Source organism: Anolis carolinensis, chromosome 3, assembly GCF_035594765.1.
Source record: "Anolis carolinensis isolate JA03-04 chromosome 3, rAnoCar3.1.pri, whole genome shotgun sequence".
Lineage (NCBI taxonomy): Eukaryota > Metazoa > Chordata > Lepidosauria > Squamata > Dactyloidae > Anolis > Anolis carolinensis.
The window spans coordinates 178391583-178411134 of NC_085843.1; the positions used below are offsets into that span (position 1 = coordinate 178391583).

General features: G+C 41.9%; 1 protein-coding gene across 5 annotated transcripts in view; it reads right to left on the reverse strand.

Annotated features, from left to right (window-relative positions):
- The window catches only part of LOC103279643 (heparan-alpha-glucosaminide N-acetyltransferase), a 258014-nt gene that overhangs the window by 106235 nt on the left and 132227 nt on the right, over positions 1-19552 (reverse strand). For all 5 annotated transcript variants that reach the window (XM_062975853.1, XM_062975850.1, XM_062975851.1 and 2 more), the window contains one exon: positions 4860-4972. In XM_062975853.1, the coding sequence (XP_062831923.1) occupies positions 4860-4972 (113 nt within the window). The remainder of the gene's footprint in view (positions 1-4859; positions 4973-19552) is intronic.

Sequence of the window (19552 nt, forward strand, 5' to 3'; positions counted from 1 at the left end):
CAATTGAAATATGAATAAAAGACAATTTATTTGAAACGATTTTATTGCTCAGTGCCAGCCAATAGTACTGCCAAAATAAAAGTTTATCTGCAACTTTCTCTGAGTGTGCGACTCAAGGCTGAGAGAGTGTGAATCACTCAAGACAACAATTTGTTAATAACTAGCTTATCTATTCTGCGTTGTCCATGTATGCATTATCTTATGATAATTTTTAGAAATATTCATGGCAATTGTTATAATTTTATGATTATTACATGATACAACCTTGCCACCTTATTACACTTGGGGCATTTGACCCCTTTCTCCTCTTCAGGGACGGCGCCTGCTGAGAACCATCAGACAACGCTGCCTTGGCCCTGCCACATTGATTGCTGAAGTGGTGAGGAAGCACTTGAAAGTGGGGTGCTAAAAATCAATTTGTGGTCTAAAGAGGTTTTGACTATTTTACGATCTTGTCACATGGCCGCTGGAATCACCTCACATTGTTAAAGAGCATGTGGAACCTGGCACTCCAGGTTGCACTGCTTGGCTCCAGATTTGGTTGATCCCATGGGGGGGAAGAGTTGACTGCACAGTTCCTGCCCATTTCTTCTTATGGCAACACAGGAAGTCTCCCATATTGCTGCGGTGGTGGCATGCATTGGCTCTGCTCTACATCACCCACGGAGCCACGCCGGTGTCATTTGATGGGAGCAGGCGGGGTCTGTGGGTGATGTAAGGCACAACTGGTTCATTCTGCCGAAAATTGCCCTTTGTGTTGAGGTGGTAAATTCCAACACCTTACTACCACTAAGATCTGCAGGCCTGCCATAAACACTTCTGCAGCAGTTAGATTATACCTGCCAAAGCTTTATCTTACATCCTGAGTTCCTTCTCAAGCTACTTTGTCACCATAAGAAAAGTTTGTTGATATAGCATTAAATAGAGTTAGTTTCTCCTTCAATAAATAAGCAGAAATTCTTATAAGGCTTGCTTGGATTTTAGGTATTCAAGATGTATTTCTCTTCTCTTCCTTCATTTTCTCTTGTTAAATAGATTCAGGAAGTTAACAAGGTTCTTGTTCACCCTGAAGAATAAATGACCTCTTTATTAATCCAGTTTTATATTCTAAAAGTTTAAGAAAATGAAGTTAACAAATGTAGAGCCCATTTAAAACATATTTTCCAGTGGTTTTGCAGGCTGTTCCTTCTACCCCTTAACTCTTCCTGAAAACTGCTGCTCCCTGCACTGGCTCTGTTACTTGTCTTACTTATGTACACATCAGTAAGTCAAAAACTAGTTTCAGCTGACTTGCGCATCCCATGGAGCCGCTCATTTATAAAAGCATTTTAAAATATGTATATATTTCAATGTTTATAAATTCATCCTTCAGGTGTTTGAAAACAATGGCTAAAACAGATGCAAACAACTCTGAAAGTGATAAATAGTAAATACATGTTGCTGACTGCAAGGTGTTGCCAATACATTCCTACATTCCTCCAAAGCTGTTTCCCAGTTCTATAAAGTGAACTGCATTGAAAACTGCAGAAACAATTTTTCAGAGAACTCCCTGAGAAACGAAAGGTGCCTCAGAGATATTGAACATAATGAGAGTGCTTTCAGATAGGTCTCACTGTTCTTATATTATTTCTGTCTTGAATCTGGGAAATCCAGATCTTTTTGCTATAAACTATGTGTAATGAAACCTGGAGGGCTGCATTTGCTACAAAAAACCCCCAGCTTTGGTAAGGAGACTAGGAAGAAGGAATCAGTAGATGTGTATCTGTGTCTCTTTCACTCTGCATCACATATCTAGATAAAGCACACATCCAAGAGCATTTTCTCTGTTATATTCTGAGCCTGGGCTTGGAAAAACAAACATGTTTCTATATCTATCAGTAAGGCAGGTAATTCCATCATGGCACTGTAGGTGTTCCCTCACAACATTTCTTAAATTATCTTGAACTATATTATTCTTAAATATGTAAAACTGTTCTGTTGCACAGTCACTTGACTGTTTTTTAAGCAGTAACTGTAATCAGATCTCTGTTCATTTATTTTGGACTAGTGACATGATCAAATTGGCACCCATCCACAGGAAATCAGGGTTGGATGTATACAATTGCCCTCCATAACCAAAGATTCTGCATCCACAGATTCAATCATCCATGGCTTGAAAATATTTTTTAAACCTAAAAGCAAACTTTGATTTTGCCATTTTATATACGAGGCACTGTTTTACTATGCCATTATATATAGTAGGACTTGAACATCCACACATTTTTGTATATACAGGTAGGTTGGATTCTAGAACCAGAATCCAGTGAATACCAAGGGCCCATTGTATTGACCCAAGCCATCCAACAGCTTATAGGTGGTTCCTTATGCGGCACTCGTTTTGGTTAGAGATGCAATTTATGACCTTATCCCACCCTACATTTATTTGTTTCCTTTTCATCTCTGTACACTGACACAACAGAGTTCCACAAAGGCCAGGCATGTAGCCGGGGGGAGCGCGGGGGTTGAGAGGCTTCAGCCTCCCCCCCCCCCCCGAAATTCTCAGGGTGGTCCATGAGAAGGCCTTACATTTATTATTTAAACTGTTATGTTTATTCATATCATGATCTGATCACCATGCTCAATATTTCCCGTATGCATGGGGGTATTGGGATAACGATACAAAAGGTTTGCTAGGATAGACGCTTTCCCGCTCAGACTCAGCCCCCCCCCCCCCCCCGAACCAAAATCCCAGCCCCTCCTGAAACAAAATCCTGGCTACGGGCCTGACAAAGGCTATCTCATAACACATCCGTCTTGCGAGCATGCAAAGGCAGTCAAAAGACCTCATTCCTCGACTCCTGATTACAGACAGTGTGTGCTGTTGCACGCTGGGCCTGTAAGAATGACTGTTTACAGGACGTGCCTTCTGTATGCCCAATGGGACGCTGGGGTGCCTCAGCTGAAGGGTCCCTTAGATTTCCCAACACAAAGTTCTATAGAGGCTCAAAATAAGTTCAACAAAGTTCTTTATTTGGGCTTAAATCTTCAAACAAATGCTTTAAAACCTTGGAAAATTGGTAGCTTTCTCAATCTGCTATCAGGGGCAGGCAACTGTTGGTAAACTGTTTCCCTTTACCTTTGGGAAATCTTCTGACCCCTCCCTGGCAATGTTTCTCTACCTTGTTGGCATCAGGCCCCTACTCCCGGCTCCAAGCTGCGTTATGGATAGCCTGAGTGGTCCCTTACCAGGCAAGGTTGCTGCTGATTCTGTCAAACTGGAAGGTGTCCTTTTGATTTACTCCACGAAGGCTGTGGAAACTGTGCTGATGTCCCAGCAAGGGCTGGCTGTGTTTCCCCAGCAAAGCTGTGGAACTGTTCTTTTTCTCCCCCAGCAAAGCTGTAAGAAGTGAAGCTTTTCGTAAGTGGGAAAGAGAATCCCACACGTCCTGCTATTAGGCTTCCAACAGTGAGACTGGGCAAAATCCCCTCTTTCCACCCAAAACCCTGGGAAAAGGGGCGGGTCAAAATTCCTGTCGATGATTGCCAAGTTGTAAGCCCTATAATTGCAATCTGAGAGAAGCTACCTTACAAAGTGCAGGAAAAGGCTCAAATCCCCTGGCACTGCCGTGCCAACACACGGTGGCAGGAAATGCAGGAAAGCCAGAAGAGGATGGGGAAATGGATCGTGCTGGACTAAGTCAGGTCCCCACTCTATAAGAAGCTTTCCCCACTTTCCTCTGCTCCTCTCCCCTTTCCTCCTGGGATAGGAGTACTGCCTAGATTTAAATAATTGTCCAGTGAACACTAGGTTACCATTTCCCTGCTACCACTTTCATTCATGTTCATATGATGACCCTGAGTTCCAGTATTAATGTATGGGGCGGGTGGCTGGAGATTATTTCCATGGGTTCATTTTGTTAGCAGTATTATTTTCACTAGTATTAGACACAGTGTGCCTAAAAATCAAAGTTGTATATTTAACCCAAACATGCAACCTTACCAAACTCTGAGCTGCAGTAGTAGCCAATTTCTCATACTATCAGCAACAGGAATAGCAAATGGCTGGTGGTCTATTAATCCATTGCAAAGTTTTATAAACCTATAGCTTTTTGTTTTCTAATCATCATGTTTTTCTAACCCAGGGGTTCTTAAAAGTGGAGGTGGAGAGAACAATACACTATTTAAAATGAAGAAAATTGTCAACAAATATTTAATATTTCACTGGAAGACCACAGGGGCCATCCAGTCCAACCCCCTTTTGCCATGCACGAAAAGCACAATCTTAGAAGCCCCTGAATGGTGGGAGGGAAATAGGGTTCTGGAAGCAAACAAGGTGAGGGAAAAATGCTTTTGAGGGCAAGCGAGGTGGGGGAGGAGCAAGGAAAAGGAGGGGAAGCTTGGAGGTGGAGAAGGAGGAGGAGGAAACTGCGGAGCCCCTCAGTATGCTTCGCAGAGGCCCAAGGGCTCCCTGAGCACACTTTGAGAACTGCTGTTTTAACCTATAGACATGCCATAGACATACCACCATAATGAATAGACAAAACCTCTTTCAGCACATGGAATGTAATCATATATGTAATAGGATGATGATGATGATGATGATAATGATGATAATAATAATACTTTATTTTTCTATCCCGCTACCATCTCCCTGAAGGGATTCAGGGCAGCTAACATGGGGTGCAGCCCAAACAGAAACAAAGTATAACAGTTTAAAACACATATCAATAAACTAAAAACAAAGATACAACAATCAAATAAAATAATCAATAAAAACATGGCATACAATAAAACATATAATGACCAAGCAAGTGAAGTAATAATACAAACACTATGGATAAAAAGAGTAATGTAAAATCGGCTCCATTATTGCATCTTACCTGATATCCATCAATATCCTTTATACTAAAGCAAGTCTGCATCGATGCCACAATGAAGTAAGTAAACCCAAGACGCTGCAGAACTCCTGGAATTCTTGCCCAGCTCCATGATACTGTGGGAACAAAGGTGCATGTCTCATATAAAGGCCCACAATTCCAAAATCCACTTTTGCTTTCAGTATTCAATTCTCAAATTAGAAATGACAATTGTACTATATTGAAATTTAATTGCTATGGGAGAGATACAAATGCTTACTCAAGACCTCTTCAAAGTAGGGTTCTCCCTAATGCAGGCTTGACTGAATCCCTGGTCTCAAAGACTGAAACTGTATGGGGCTAGTTAAGTCTGTCAATATTCAACAAGCAATTCTCTGGTAGGACCAGATCTGGGCCAGATTATACACTGCATGAAATGTTTGGTTTCATGTCATTTGATTGCTATTCTTTTTTCTGTTGTTAAATAATTATCCTGCAAAGATAATCTGGCACAGTCGTTTTGCATGAAGGGACATGGGTTAACCTTTTCCATGGTCCTGAGTGTATGACCAGTCTCTCTTATAAATGTGTATAAACCTTATCCTCTGATATAGAACAGATTTGGAAGGTGATTTTCATTGGGACTGTAGCATGAGGTGAAAGGCTAACTTATTCCAAAATTTAAAGAACTCGGTGGTCTTCTGGAAACTAGTTTCTTCAGAATTGAGACAAGTCAGATTCTCAATAGACTCCCCAATTCCTGCATCTCATTGGGAAACATTCTATGGTGACCTTTTTAATAAGGCAGGCAATTCAAACAATGTAAAACACATAACTATGTATTATAATCTTGACACCCTCCCGGCCTGGCCACAAGTAGAGCCACATGAAGTAATAGCCATCATCAACACACTTCAAAATAATAAAGTGCCAGGGGAAAATTTCTTGCCGGCTGAACTATTTAAGAACAACAGTGATTGGTGGGCCCAACTTTTAGCAGGGCTGTTCTCTCACATTAACAATTCATACAGTATACCTAGAGGCTGGTGGAAACCAACCCAAAGAACTATCGACCTATAAGCCTGATTGATATCACAGGAAAAAATTATGCAAAATATCTTTTGATTAAAATCGAGCAATGGTCCAATGCAAATAATATTCTTTATGAAAAACAATCAGGCTTCCGACAGGGACGTTCAACCATAGATAATTGCATTGTTCTGCAGCATATAATCCAAAAGTAAAATTCAAGGGGAATGAGTCTGTATACAGTATTTATAGACTTGTCTTCAGCATCTGACATAATTTGCCACAACACATGGGAAAAGCTGGCTGCCTCAAACATTGACAGCAGATTACTTACTTTAATCATTATGTTGTACTCTGATATGGTACTGAAAGTCAGACTTGGACCTAGTGGAGCCTTGAGCAATGAAATCAAAACGTCAAATGGTGTGAGACAAGGGTGCATATTAGCCCCCTTTCTCTTTAACTTCTATATAAATGACATTGTGAAAACATTATCCTCTGACAGTCTACATGGCCCTAAAGTTCTGACCAGAACTATCAATATCTTGCTTTACACTGATGATATGGTGATCATGGCAATGTCTCCAGTGGGACTGAGAAGATCTTTGACAAAATTCAATTTGTATTGGGAGCTAAATTCGCTCACTATAAACAAGGACAAATCCAAAATCATGGTCTTTAGAAAAAACAGGAAAAGGGTCACTTGGACTCTGAATGGTGCATACCTGGAACAAATTAATAGCTACAAATATCTAGGCATTATGTTTTCATGTATTATGTATTATGTTTTCAGGAACTGCCCCCTACAGTTGATACCTTGAGAGAGCTTGAGACTTTGTGGCCACTTAGTGGGCCTATCTTTGACTGATTTACTCCGCTTGACAGGTAAGATGTCGCTAGATTCCTGGCTGTTGCAAAACCAACCACCTGTTCCCTTGATCCGTGCCCCTCTTGGTTGGTGAAGAGCTGCCTGGAAGGTCTACTTGATCCATTGAGTAATATAATCAGTGGCTCTCTTGAACAGGGGGTCTTCCAAGACAACCTAAAAGAGGCAAGGGTTCATCCCTTGCTAAAGAAGCCTAGCTTGGATCCCATGACCCTTGCTAATTATCGTCCTGTCTCTAACCTTCCATTCTTAGGTAAGATGATAGAGCGGGCTGTACTGGGACAATTGCAACAATTTTTGGATGATACAGCCAGCCTGGACCCTTTCCAGTCGGGTTTCCGCGCTGGCTATCGGACGGAGACAGTCCTGGTTGCCATTACAGATGAACTTCGTCGCCAGTCTGATAGCGGCAGATCAGCACTACTGATACTTCTCGGCCTTACCGCAGCGTTTGACACCGTTGACTACGATCTAATGATTCACTGTCTTGCCATGTCACGGTCAGGCCCTCAATTGGTTCAGCTCATTTCTCCGAAACCGGAGCCAATGCGTGGAGTATATGGATCAAGTCTCTGAAAGATCTCCCCTCCTATGTGGGGTACCCCAAGGTGCAATTCTCTCCCCTCTTCTCTTCAACATCTATGTTAGACCCTTGCTAGTTTTGCTCAGAGTTTCGGCCTAGACTGCTATCTATATGCGGATGACACCCAACTCCTTCTGCACTTGGAGCCTGGAGCAACGTCAATACCAGACAATTTCACCCTATGCCTGGAGGCTCTGTCAAACTGGCTACGTGCTAGTAGACTGAAGGTGAACCCGGCGAAGACTGAGATTCTCTGGCATGGCCACTCGACTGGTTTGACCCATTTGCTACCCACCTTCGGTGGTGCTGCCCTATCTCCTTCGCCTACCGTTAAGAGCTTGGGTGTTGTCTTGGATTCGCAGCTGACAATGGAAGCTCAGGTCGCTGCTGCCAGCAAACAGGCCTTTTTCCATCTACGTCAAGCGAGGCAATTGGCACCCTATCTATCTGATGAGGCTCTGGCAACAGTTATCCATGCCACAGTCACGTCTAGGCTGGACTATTGCAATGCCCTGTATGTTGGCTTTCTGATGTCTACGACCCGAAAGCTCCGTATTGTTCAGAATGCGGCAGCCAGGCTACTCACAAGAACATCCATGAAATGCCACATAACACCAGTCCTGCAGCATCTGCATTGGCTTCCAACTGATTACCGTGGTTTATATAAGATGCTAGTTCTGACCTTCAAAATTCTTTACGGCCAGGGCCCATCGTACCCTAGGGATCGTCTCTCCTTCTCCCATCATTGGAGGTCACAACGACCATCCCAATGCAACTTACTTTATGTACCAGGTCCTAGAGAAGTGCACTTGGAAAGGACCAGACGCAGAGCTTTTTCTATTTCTGCCCCTGCCTTATGGAATGCCTTGTCGCCCTATATGAGAGCCATGCATGAATTAGGGCCTTTTACCCTAGCACTCAAGACCCGGCTCTTTACTAGAGCTTTTGATCTATGTTAATTTTATAAATATTTGTATGTATGTATTTTTATCCTTTACAATTTAGCTTGTAAATCGCCTAGAGCATCTTGGATGGAAGGCGATTAATAAGTAATTAAATGATGATGATGATGAAATGATGATGATCATCTGGTGCTTGTGCTAACCACATTACTCATAGTATACACAGAGCAACGGAAGCTGCAGGTTCCATTTATAAGCTGTACCATCATAGATACACAGGCACAATCAGACCTGTCCTGGAAGTTTTCAAGACAAAAATAATACCAACACTTATATTTGGGGCTGAAATTTGGGGGCACATCAATTTGGCCAAGATCGAAGCTTTCCAAGTTTAGCAGCTTCGCATCCTCCTGGGCCTGTCCAGAACAACACTGATGGCTGTAGTAAGGGCGGAGTGAGGAATGCTCCCAGTAAAAGCTCAAATTTTAATGAGACAATTCAATTACTGGTCAAAAATAAATCGGATGAATTCCAGCAGACTTCCTTTCCTATGTCTAGAGGAGCAAGTCATCATGGGTAGTGGCTCTAAACAATGAGATGGCTAAAATTGGCCTTCCTTTACAATTTCTGAACAATCTAGGACCTACCCTGTTTCCCCTAAAATAAGGCAGTGTCTTATATTAATTTTTGCTCCCAAAGATGTGCTAGGTCTTATTTTCAGGAGATGTCTTATTTTTTCATGAAGAAGAATTCACATTTATTGTTGGACAAAAAAAGAGAACATTTATTATACACTGTACAGAGTTGTCATCACAAAACAGCATAACCATATATGTGCTTTGAAATGGATGATGAGTCTAAACTGTCCTAGGAAACAGGTTTCTGAATTCAGATTATCTGTTTTGAAGTGGATGATATGAGTCTAAACTGTCACAAAATCCAGGTTTCTTAATCCAGATTATCTGCTTTGAAGTGGATGATATGAGTCTAAACCAGAGGTCCCCAAACTTTTTAAACCGGGGGCCAGTTCAGTGTCTCTCAGACCATTGGAGGGCCGACTATAGTTAAAAAAAACTATGAACAAATTCCTAGGCACATTGCACTTATCTTATGAGCCTGCTTTTGGCTAATGAGATGTTCAATGTCTGGTTCCATATTTGTTCCCCCAGGCAGGAAGCAGCCAGGCCTTGAAGCTGCAAGGCTTTTCAATACTAATCAAGGTGATTAATTGCAACATTCATACTTGCCTCAAGCAGACAAAAGTTCTTTCTCCCACCTGGACATTATTCCACATACAGTAGAGTCTCACTTATCCAAGCCTCGCTTATCCAAACCTCTGGATAATCCAAGCCATTTTTGTAGTCAATGTTTTCAATATATCGTGATATTTTGGTGCTAAGTTCATAAATACAGTAATTACAACATAACATTACTGCATATTGAACTACTTTTTCTGTCAAATTTGTTGTATAAGTTTTGGTGCTTAATTTGTAAAATCATAACCTAATAACCTAATCATAACTCGGTATTATGATGCAAACTGGTTGCTACTGTAACATCCCAAGAAATGAGAGATTTTGTGTTTGGGGAGAACAAATAGTGGGAGATATCGAACATCTTTTGATTGACTGCCCAGCATATACTGAACTTCGATACAGATATTTACATCCATTACTATCTAATTTTAGGTCCCTCAACAGAAATGATCTTCTGACATTCCTTTTGCAAGGACGAGAAAGATCCACCACAATCAGCTTTTTTATCCTGAAAGCTATCAAGAAAAGAGCACATTTCCTGAAAGAAGAATCAGGAAAATAAGATTTTGACGGCAAACAGAAGGTCATCTGCTGTCCTCCCATCCTTTCTGCCTTTTTATTTTTGTTGTACTTTGAAATGGTCATATGAGTCGTCAAATAAATAAATAAATAAATAAATAAATAAATCATTGTTATTATTATTATTCCAGAACATCACTGTGTCAATCATGATTAGCCTTCCTTTAACTGACACTTTTTACCAGGAGTGTCAAACCCATTTTCACCAAGAGCTGCATCAGCAGTAAGGTTGCTTTCAAAGGACCAGTTGTAATTGTAAGACTGTATAAATGTAACTATGTTGCCCTGGCATTGAAAGCCTTGTGGGCCACATAAAATGACGTAACAGGCCAGATTTGGCCCACAGACCTTACTTTTGACATATGTGCTTCATGCCAACCTGCATAACCACACTACCTTGACATAATTTATAAATGTGATCAAATTAATCAGCATTAGGCATTCTGAGATTCGAGCCAGGAAACATTTTCAGCTGATTTGATTTCACATTTGTGAGCAGCTTTGAATAAGTAAATAAACATTACTTTTGGAACAATACAATTCCTGGAATTCTTCAGTCACATGTCTGGGCAGTTCAAAAAGATTTAGTCAAAAATAGTAAAAATTTCCAAACACTGGGATTAGAACTGGGAAACTGTAGACTAGAAGTCTGGAGAGATTCCAGGAACTGAGTGGGATCAGATTAAGAACTTAATCACATTGAGGTCCACTTGGTGGGTGATAGCAGGTGAATTCACAAGGCATCATGACAAACTGGCAGGCAGAGTGGGGAACCCATCACCCCATGCCCTGCATTGCCTCTTGCTTATCCCACGAGGGGAAGTGTCACCATCCAGCTCCCCCATTCTTCTCAATGAGAACACAGAAAATCTCGTATGTTCTCGTTTTCCCTCTTATGACACTTTCACCTCAGTTCAGGGATTGAGCCCTGCTGGAAGTAGTTGCATGTCATATGATGGGATTTGGTGGGCTCCGTCCCTGAACTGAGGTGAAAGTGTCATAGGATGGGCAAATTCACCTTTGTGGTGAGGTCATTAAAGAAGAACTCTTTCCTCTGCTCAGCGCCCCATTCAGGGAGGCTGTGGTGCGTGCTTGCTGCCTAGCAACACACACAAATGGCCGCTGGGCCAAGGGAAGAGGCACTCTTTCCTCCACCCAGCGCCCTATTCAGGGAGGCCCTGGAGCCTTTGACGCCCTCCTTCACTCGCCCGCCCTCCATCCCCCACTCACTCACCCTGCTGGGTTCCAGCAGCACCGGGACCCGTCAGGGTGAGTGAGAGAGATAGTGAGGGGGGGAGGACATTTGCCTCGGATAATACGGATGCTCGGATTAGTGGGGCTTGGATTAGCAGGGCTCTACTTTACTTTTATATATCTTATTAAGAAAGCTAAACATACTTCTTCTCTCCAGCTAGATTTTTTTCTTTCCAGGTAGATATGAGACTGGATGTTGTTCAACATCTGCCTTACCTGTTGTAGTAGAGCCAGTAAGTAATGTTGCAAGCAGTAATATGAGTATCAGAAGGGGGAAAAGGGCAGGTGTCAGATGAAGAACAGCAAAGGAAAAGGATCCCGGATATACTTATGGCACCTACTGATGAAGACACATTCGAAGAGTTTTCAAGTGGTGGGGAGTCAATGAGTGAGGAAGGAGATGTGGTGGATGGGAATAGAGGCACAAAGAGGGTTACTCGGGAGCAGGAATCAGATGAAGAACGGGAGAGGAAGAAGATCCGGGATATACTTACTGCTCCCACAAATGATGAGTCGTTTATAGGTTTCTCTGGGAATGATGGGTCTGGGATTGATGAGGATGGGGAGAACACAATGGATTAGACTAAGGTACAAGAGATAAGGGATATATGTGCAGAGCCAACCTCTAGTGACATGTTTGTGGGGTTTTCAGGACATGAGGATTGGCAAAGGGGAGATACATCGGAATCATGGGGAAGAGATGGAGGAACTGGAGGGATGGAAACAGGCAGGCCTGTAGCGAGGGGGCAGTTTTAGGGGTTCAACCCCCCCCCCCCGAAATTTTTCAGGTTATAAAAAAAACCTGGTTTACTCATGAATTTTAATTGGTTAACCAAATCCCCATGCTAAGTCTATGAGATGCAAAGCATTAAGAGTCCCTCCAGGCACTATCTCAAGCAGATATTGACAGGTTTGTAGCGGGGAGGGGTGTGTGCTAGGGGTTCAACCCCCCCCCCCCGAAATTTTCAAAACCCCTCCCGAATTTTTTTTCTGGCTACAGCCCTGGAAACAGGGGTTCATGTGTGAAGACAAGGACAGCTGTAAGAGATGATGATGGGGTGGAGGCCAGCTCATCATCGGATAATGATGTGTAAGTTAAAAGTAGGCTCTGAAATGGGAAATCTTTGCAGAAGGCAAAGTGTTGGTTACGTATCGTGTGTATTTGTTGCTGCCTGTTCTCGTATTGGGTTTTGGGTACGGGTTCTGCAGCCTGGAGTTCGTGTTACCTGAGAATCTTCGACTTGGAGTGACTTCTCGTGAGTGTGGCTTTCTCCCTCCCTGGATTGTGGACTGACTTGACGACGACTTTGTTTGATGGACTTGGAAACGACGTATCCTTTGGCTTTCTTCGGTGACGACTCTTGGACTACAGCTGGCTTTGGCAACTCCTTCTTGCAGTTAACTCTTTGGGGGCAGCGCTGTCTGTTGGAACTCTTGTGTACAGTGCTGCTTGTTTGCTAGTTACTTTGACTGCTTTTTAATCCGGTTTTTCCTTCTGTTTAACCCGAATTATTTTCCGTTTGCCTTTTGGAGCCCAGTTTGGGTAAATTCTTTGAGTTTTGGCCATAGCTTTTATTTGTTTTTTTTTTTTTGCAATAAACCTTTTGTTGGACTAAATAGTGTGTGTGGCTCTTTAAGGCCTCTGTGTCTTGCCATTACCAATTGATTATTCTGCCTTACAGATCCTAGTATCTCTCACATGTCCCAAAAGTATCAGCTCAAGGTCCCAGCTCTACCTTCAGCAAGGGCAACACAGAATGTTGGCTGGAAATCTCATCACTTCCAGTCTCAATTTGGAATGACTACCCACAACAAAGGCTTCATCCTGACAAAGCCTGTAAAGAAAACACTTACCCCCTTTTCTGGGAGCTGAAAATTAGCTAGTGCACTTCTGATTGCATATTGGAATTGGTGGCTTCGGTTCAAAGCAAATGGAGTAATCCTCCCGCACTTCAGGATGTGCTCCTTCCTGGCTTGGTCCATAGCCATCACTGCCATCTGGATATGTTGCCCATTGTTCTCATCCTTGAATATGTCTCGAATATTGCCTGATGAGGCCATCTCTTCTTTTAAAAAATGTCCTTTCCAAATTGTGTGTATCTCTGTGTGCATGTGCCTTCAAGATACCTGACAACTTCCAGCAATTCCATGAATAGGGTTGTTGTATGTCTTTCGGGCTGTGTGGCCATGTTCCAGAAGTATTCTCTCCTGACGTTTCGCCCACATCTATGGCAGGCATCCTCAGAGGTTGTGAGGTATGGATAAACTAAGTAAGGAAAGGAAAGAATATATATCTGTGTAGAGTCCAGGGTGTGGCAAGAGTCCTTTGTCACTGGGAGCCAGCATTAATGTTTCAGTTAATCACCCTAATTAGCATTGGAAATGTTTTGTCTCTTGCCTGGGGGCATCCTTTGTTCAGTCAAGCCCTCAGAGTTTTGGTTCCCATCTACTGTTTTGATTTTGGAGTTTTGTAATACTGGTAGCCAGATTTTGTTTATTTTCATGGTTTCTTCCTTTCTGTTGAAGTTGTCCACATGCTTGTGGATTTCAATGGCTTCTCTGTGTAGTCTGACATGATAGTTGTTGGAATGGTCCAGCATTTTTGTGTTCTCAAATAATATCCTGTGTCCAGGCTGGTTCATCAAATGCTCTGCTATGGCTGATTTCTCTGGCTGAATTAGTCTGCAGTGCCTTTCATGTTCTTTGACTCTTGTTTGGGCGCTGCGTTTGGTGGTCCCTATGTATACTTGTCCACAGCTGCAAGGTATCCAGTAGACTCCTGCAGAAGAGAGAGGAACCCTCTTGTCCTTCGCTGACCGTAGCATTTGTTGGATTTTCTTTGTGGGTCTGTAGATAGTTTGTAGGTTGTGCTTCTTCATCAGTTTGCCTATGTGGTCAGTGGTTCCCTTGATGTATGGTAAGAACACCTTTCCTCTGGGTGGATCTTTGTCTTGACTCTCATGGCTTGTTCTTGCAGCTCTTCTGATGTCTGTGGTGGAGTATCCATTGGCCTGTAGAGCCAAGTTTAGGTGGTTGAGTTCACCTTGGAGGAGGTGAGGTTCGCAGATTCTTTGTGCACGGTCTGTCAGGGCTTTGATTGTGCTCCTTTTTTTGACTTGGGTGATGGTTGGAGTTTTTATGAAGGTATCTATCTGTGTGTGTAGGTTTTCTGTAAACTGTGAGGAGAGAATACTTCTGGAACATGGCCACACAGCCCAAAAGACATACAACAACCCTGTGATCCCGGCCATGAAAGCCTTCGACAACACAAATCCATGAATTTCACAGGGTTGTCTTAGGCAAGGAAGGCTCAGAGGTGGTTTTGCCAGTTTTTTTTCTCTATAGTGCTTGTTATTCATTGGCAATCTCCCATCCAAGTACAAATCAGGACTGATCTTGCTTAGCTTCCAAGGTCAGAAGGAATATGTTGCCTTCAGGGCATTTAGGTCTACAATTCTGCACATGAGCCAGGGAATTTTTACAGTCAAAGCCTGGACTCAATATCTTTCTATCTCCTGCTTGTTGTCTCTGACCACCTGAACGCAAAGTCTTTAGGTATTAGGCCAGTTCCACACTGCCACCCAGCATTTTTAAAGTGCTTACATTTACGATACTGTATCTAAGGATTAATCAGCAGGTTTCATACTTTTAAAGCTCTGGGCTCCATCCAGCCTGTGTTGTCCACTTAAAAGAGGAAGTATTCCCACCAGTCCATTACTGCCATTTATTCTTAATGTGCTGTTCTTTTGTTGCGCAAGCAGAATGGGGACAAAGACAGAAAGGGAGGGAGCTTTGGAGGAGGTCTCGGCTTCCTCATTCACTCTCATGGAAGAGGAACTTGGCCACTCAGGGATAAAAGAACAGTAATATAATGTCAAATTGTATGCTATAAGGTCTATGGGAATATCACAAAGGTAATAGTATTCTTTCATGCTACCAACACCGGGCAGTCAAATGTTTTAGAACTGGTTAACTTGGTGAGAAAAATCCATTCTGATTGAGATAAAAGGAAAAGTGTAGTATAATATTACCAGTTTTCCATCACATTACAAAAAATTGTTAGATTACACTGGGATGTGATTGGGTTAGTATTAGGTTTTTTGATCATATGATACATTACAGAGGCCCTTCTCATTGCCCTTGGGAGCCTGCACAGGCAGGGAGCAGGTGCTGGAAAAGTAAGTCATAAATCCCCAAATACATCCTCAAATTTCATAATTTATTTTAGCATCATTATATTTATTAATTATTTTACTATTATAATCATATTCATTCATGATTTTTCTATTACAGGCAGTCCCCAAGTTACAAACAAAACAGGTTCTGTAAGTTTGTTCTTAAGCTGAACTTGTATGTAAGTCTCAACAGGTATATTTTTAAAGTGTAACTCCAGATATAGATGTGTGTGTGTGTGTGTGTGTGTGTGTATGTGTGTGTGTGTGTGTGTGTGTGTGTGTGTGTGTGTGTATATAAAAGCTTTGGATAACCTAGAGAAAGGTTAACACCCTTGTGCTCTTTGTTTTGCTGTCTGTGCCCGTTTAAAAGATTTCACTTGACGTTTTGTCCCTGTGATAACTGGATTTTGAAAAATGTAGCTTGTTGTGGGAAAAAGGAGTGGTGATAAGGCTTCAGTGGGGACACCTTTCAGGTGTGAATTCCCCTTCCGAGGGGTAGATTTCTCTCACTTCCCATTGTCTCACCTGTTTAAACTATGAGTTGTTTGTAAGTTAAATGTTTGCAGTTTGGCGACTGCCTGTATTACATTCATAACCCCATTGAAGTTAAGTATGGTAAGATTTGTATCATGCTTTTCTTCAGATATATGCATGAAACACTTTTAGCCATATGTTTATTTTAGTTATTCCTTGGCTTTCGTCTCCAGTCCCAATACAACACACACAAGTGGAAGAGTTGGGTGGATCAGGGACATCATTACATACAGTAATGAGTTTTAAAATATTTGATGGGGTTTAATTTGCCATTACAAATTACTCTCCATATCCACAAATTCTCGTCCTCATGGATTCAACTATCTACAGCTTGATAATATTTAAAAGAGATTCCAAAACATAAACCTTGATTTTGCCATTTTATAAAAAGGATACCAATTTGCTTTTGCATTGTATATAATGAGTCTTGAACGTTCATGGATTATGGTATCCATGGGTGTTCCTGAAAGCAAACCCCAGAAGATATCAGAGGCCCACTGTACATCTAAAGAGAATTAAAATTATATACCCCAAGCAAGGCAACTGAATCCAGTGCAATGGTGATAGTACTTCAGATCCAGTTTAATTATTAGAGTGTACTTCCTCTATCTTTATTTGGCTGTTGAAATACCCTAAAGGCACCAGATACTGTCTAGTCTTGGAAGCTAAGCAGAATCAGCTCTATAGTCAGTGGGCCATAGCCATAGATTCCAAATGGCTCCTTCCCCCATCTCCTTCAAAAAACAATTTAAAACCTACTTGTGCACTTTAGCATACAGAGAGGAGGAGGACTAGGGAATGACAGTCAGCTTCTTCACCTTTGATCAGATATTTCGATTGTCCTCTAGCCTTGGTGGGTCGGCCTGGCACTGTCAGATATTACAGCAATTGCCAACCTTGAATTTTTAAATATTTTTTAATTTTTTGTGAACCTTCAGGAGCTTGTTAAACTGAGGTTCATGTTTTTAAGGTTGAAATAATTTTTATGATTTTATGGTTACATATAATTTTATTATGTAACTGTTCGTGCAATTTTAGATTTTATTTATGATTGGTTGTTTGATGTCGATTGGTGTTGGGATTGGGTGGGTTGTTAGTTGTATCCTTTTCTGCTTTGGAAGTGCGGCATTGAATGTTTGCCTCTATGTGGTTTTTAGTGTGTTGTAATCCGCCCTGAGTTCCCTTGGAGAGATAGGGTGAAATATAAAGTTATCATCATCATCTTCATCATCATTCCACCGTCCACAGCTTGATTTTTAAATAATCACAAAAGCAAACTTGTTTAAGGGATAAATGTTTACTGTGCGATTGTATACAATAGGACTTGAGCATTCATAGACTCTGGTATCCACAAGGGTTATTAAAACCAAACCCCATCACTTATTCAAATAACATTTTAAATGCTGCAACGAATCATTACAGTTCTGTTATTTTTAAAGCGAGCAGATGAAATTTTCTCAGGCAGTTATCTTTCTCATTCACAAACATTACTGTTAATGGAGTTGTTTTTAAGACTGGGGACTGTCAACAGGTATTTTGTAATAATTTTATTTTTAGAAAAGATTTCAAATTTGATTTTCAAAATAGTTTGTCCTGTCAGATTTTTCCTCTCCTCTTTTCTATTCATATATATGTTGATTAAAACTTTCATTTTTGAAGCAAGTGCCAATGGGCTGATTATTATGCTGAAAGATTATTGTTAATGATTTCAATATATTCCTTAAGAAATGGTTTTCACATGGTGCTCCAGAAAGTTGGGGATACCCTTGTCAATTTATAAGACCTTGAACAATTTCAATAATAGCAGATTCACTCCCCTAAAAGACATCTTGCCTCATGCCTGAAACACAGGAAAGTGTTGTACATATTCCAAGATGTGTTTTTACTTCATCTGGGACAATGGTGGGGCACTACCTGCATAAACCTGGTGAGTTTCCCTTCTAACCTGAATATTTTCCTTTAGCACCTTCAGCAAAATGCCCCAAGTTTTCAAGGTGTGTGTGTGTGTGTGTGTGTGTATATATATATATATATGAGAGAGAGAGAGAGAGAGAGAGAGAGAGAGATGGTAAATGCATATTAAATAAATAAACAAATTTTTGGGAAAAAATGTATGTTTCCCCAAAAACAGTATGTAATGGGAATCCTAACAATAGCAAATTTGAACAGCAGTGCCCTAAAGGATGATTATCAACCTGGACATGAACTGCTTTGAATTGCATTGATAGGAGTGGGAGTTCCAAGGTAACTGCAATCTCTCAAATCTAATGGCATTTTCATGACTCTACTGTATCACAACTACCATATTTCTTGAAAAGAGTCAAGAATGATAGAGTTAGAAGAGACCTCGTGGGCCATCCAGTCCAACCCCCTGCCAAGAAGCAGGAAAATCACATTCAAAACACCCCCAAGAGATGGAGCTGCAACTGATCACAGAGAGATTTGACTCTGGCGTGCTAATGCTTCAAATAACTGTATCAGCACTTCTGGGAAGAAGAGTTCAAAACTTATGTGAAGTCTGCCAACATTGGTATGATGAGTTTGAGTTTGGTCATCTTGGATAGGTTAGTTCATTCTGTCTTGCTCAAGGGAGTTTGAATGAGTGTTTAAGATACATATTAGGGAAGCACATGTATGCATGAGTCCACAGATTTGATCTCTGGGACATTCAGTGGCAGGATCATAAGATAAAATGTTGTGAATGCCCCTTCGGAGACTGTGGATGACAGTGGTGGGATCAGGAGAGGAAGGAAAAACCCTCGCGAGGAGGGCTTGTTGGAGGATTTGTTTAGGAAGAGGGTCAGGGAGACTGATGGGGAGTCTTCTGAGGTGGATTCATAGAATCATAGAATCATAGAATAGTAGAGTTGGAAGAGACCTCATGGGCCATCCAGTCCAACCCCCTGCTAAGAAGCAGGATGGGGATCTGGAAGAGGAAATGGATGCTGGGGAACAGGTATTAACGGAGGAACTGGGCACGGACTGGGCACGGGCACCGGAGATGCTTGGGGAAGAATCGGGGCCCATGGATGCTGCTGATGCTGGGGAAGTTTGGGTGTCTTCAGAAGCCGATCCCATTTGGTCTGCTTGGAGGAGTGAGAGGGGGTCCACAGGTGTGGATAGAGTTGGGCATGGGCAGGATGATTTGGACTCTGATGAGGAATTCGGAACACCTGACCCAAGGGCATTGGCTGTGTGGAGTTCTGATTCAGATTAAGAAGTTGAGACACCTGCTCTTTGGGCGTGGATAGTTTGGAAGCTCAGGGAGACCTGGATATATTGGGGTTGTTTGGCCATTATACCTTTCATGTGGCAAGGTGTTGCTGGGCGCCATTGGGTTTCCTGTGTGTGTTACTGAAGAGTGGACTGGGACTTTGCAACGGATGTAAGTTTAATCTGGGTTATTCTGCAATGGAGGGCTGGATTTGTGTGGGTTTTCCTGGACTGCACTGTTATTACTATTTTGTATTAGCTGCTGTTCACCCTCGTTGCTTTGGCTCTCTGTGGCATTCTGTGTTG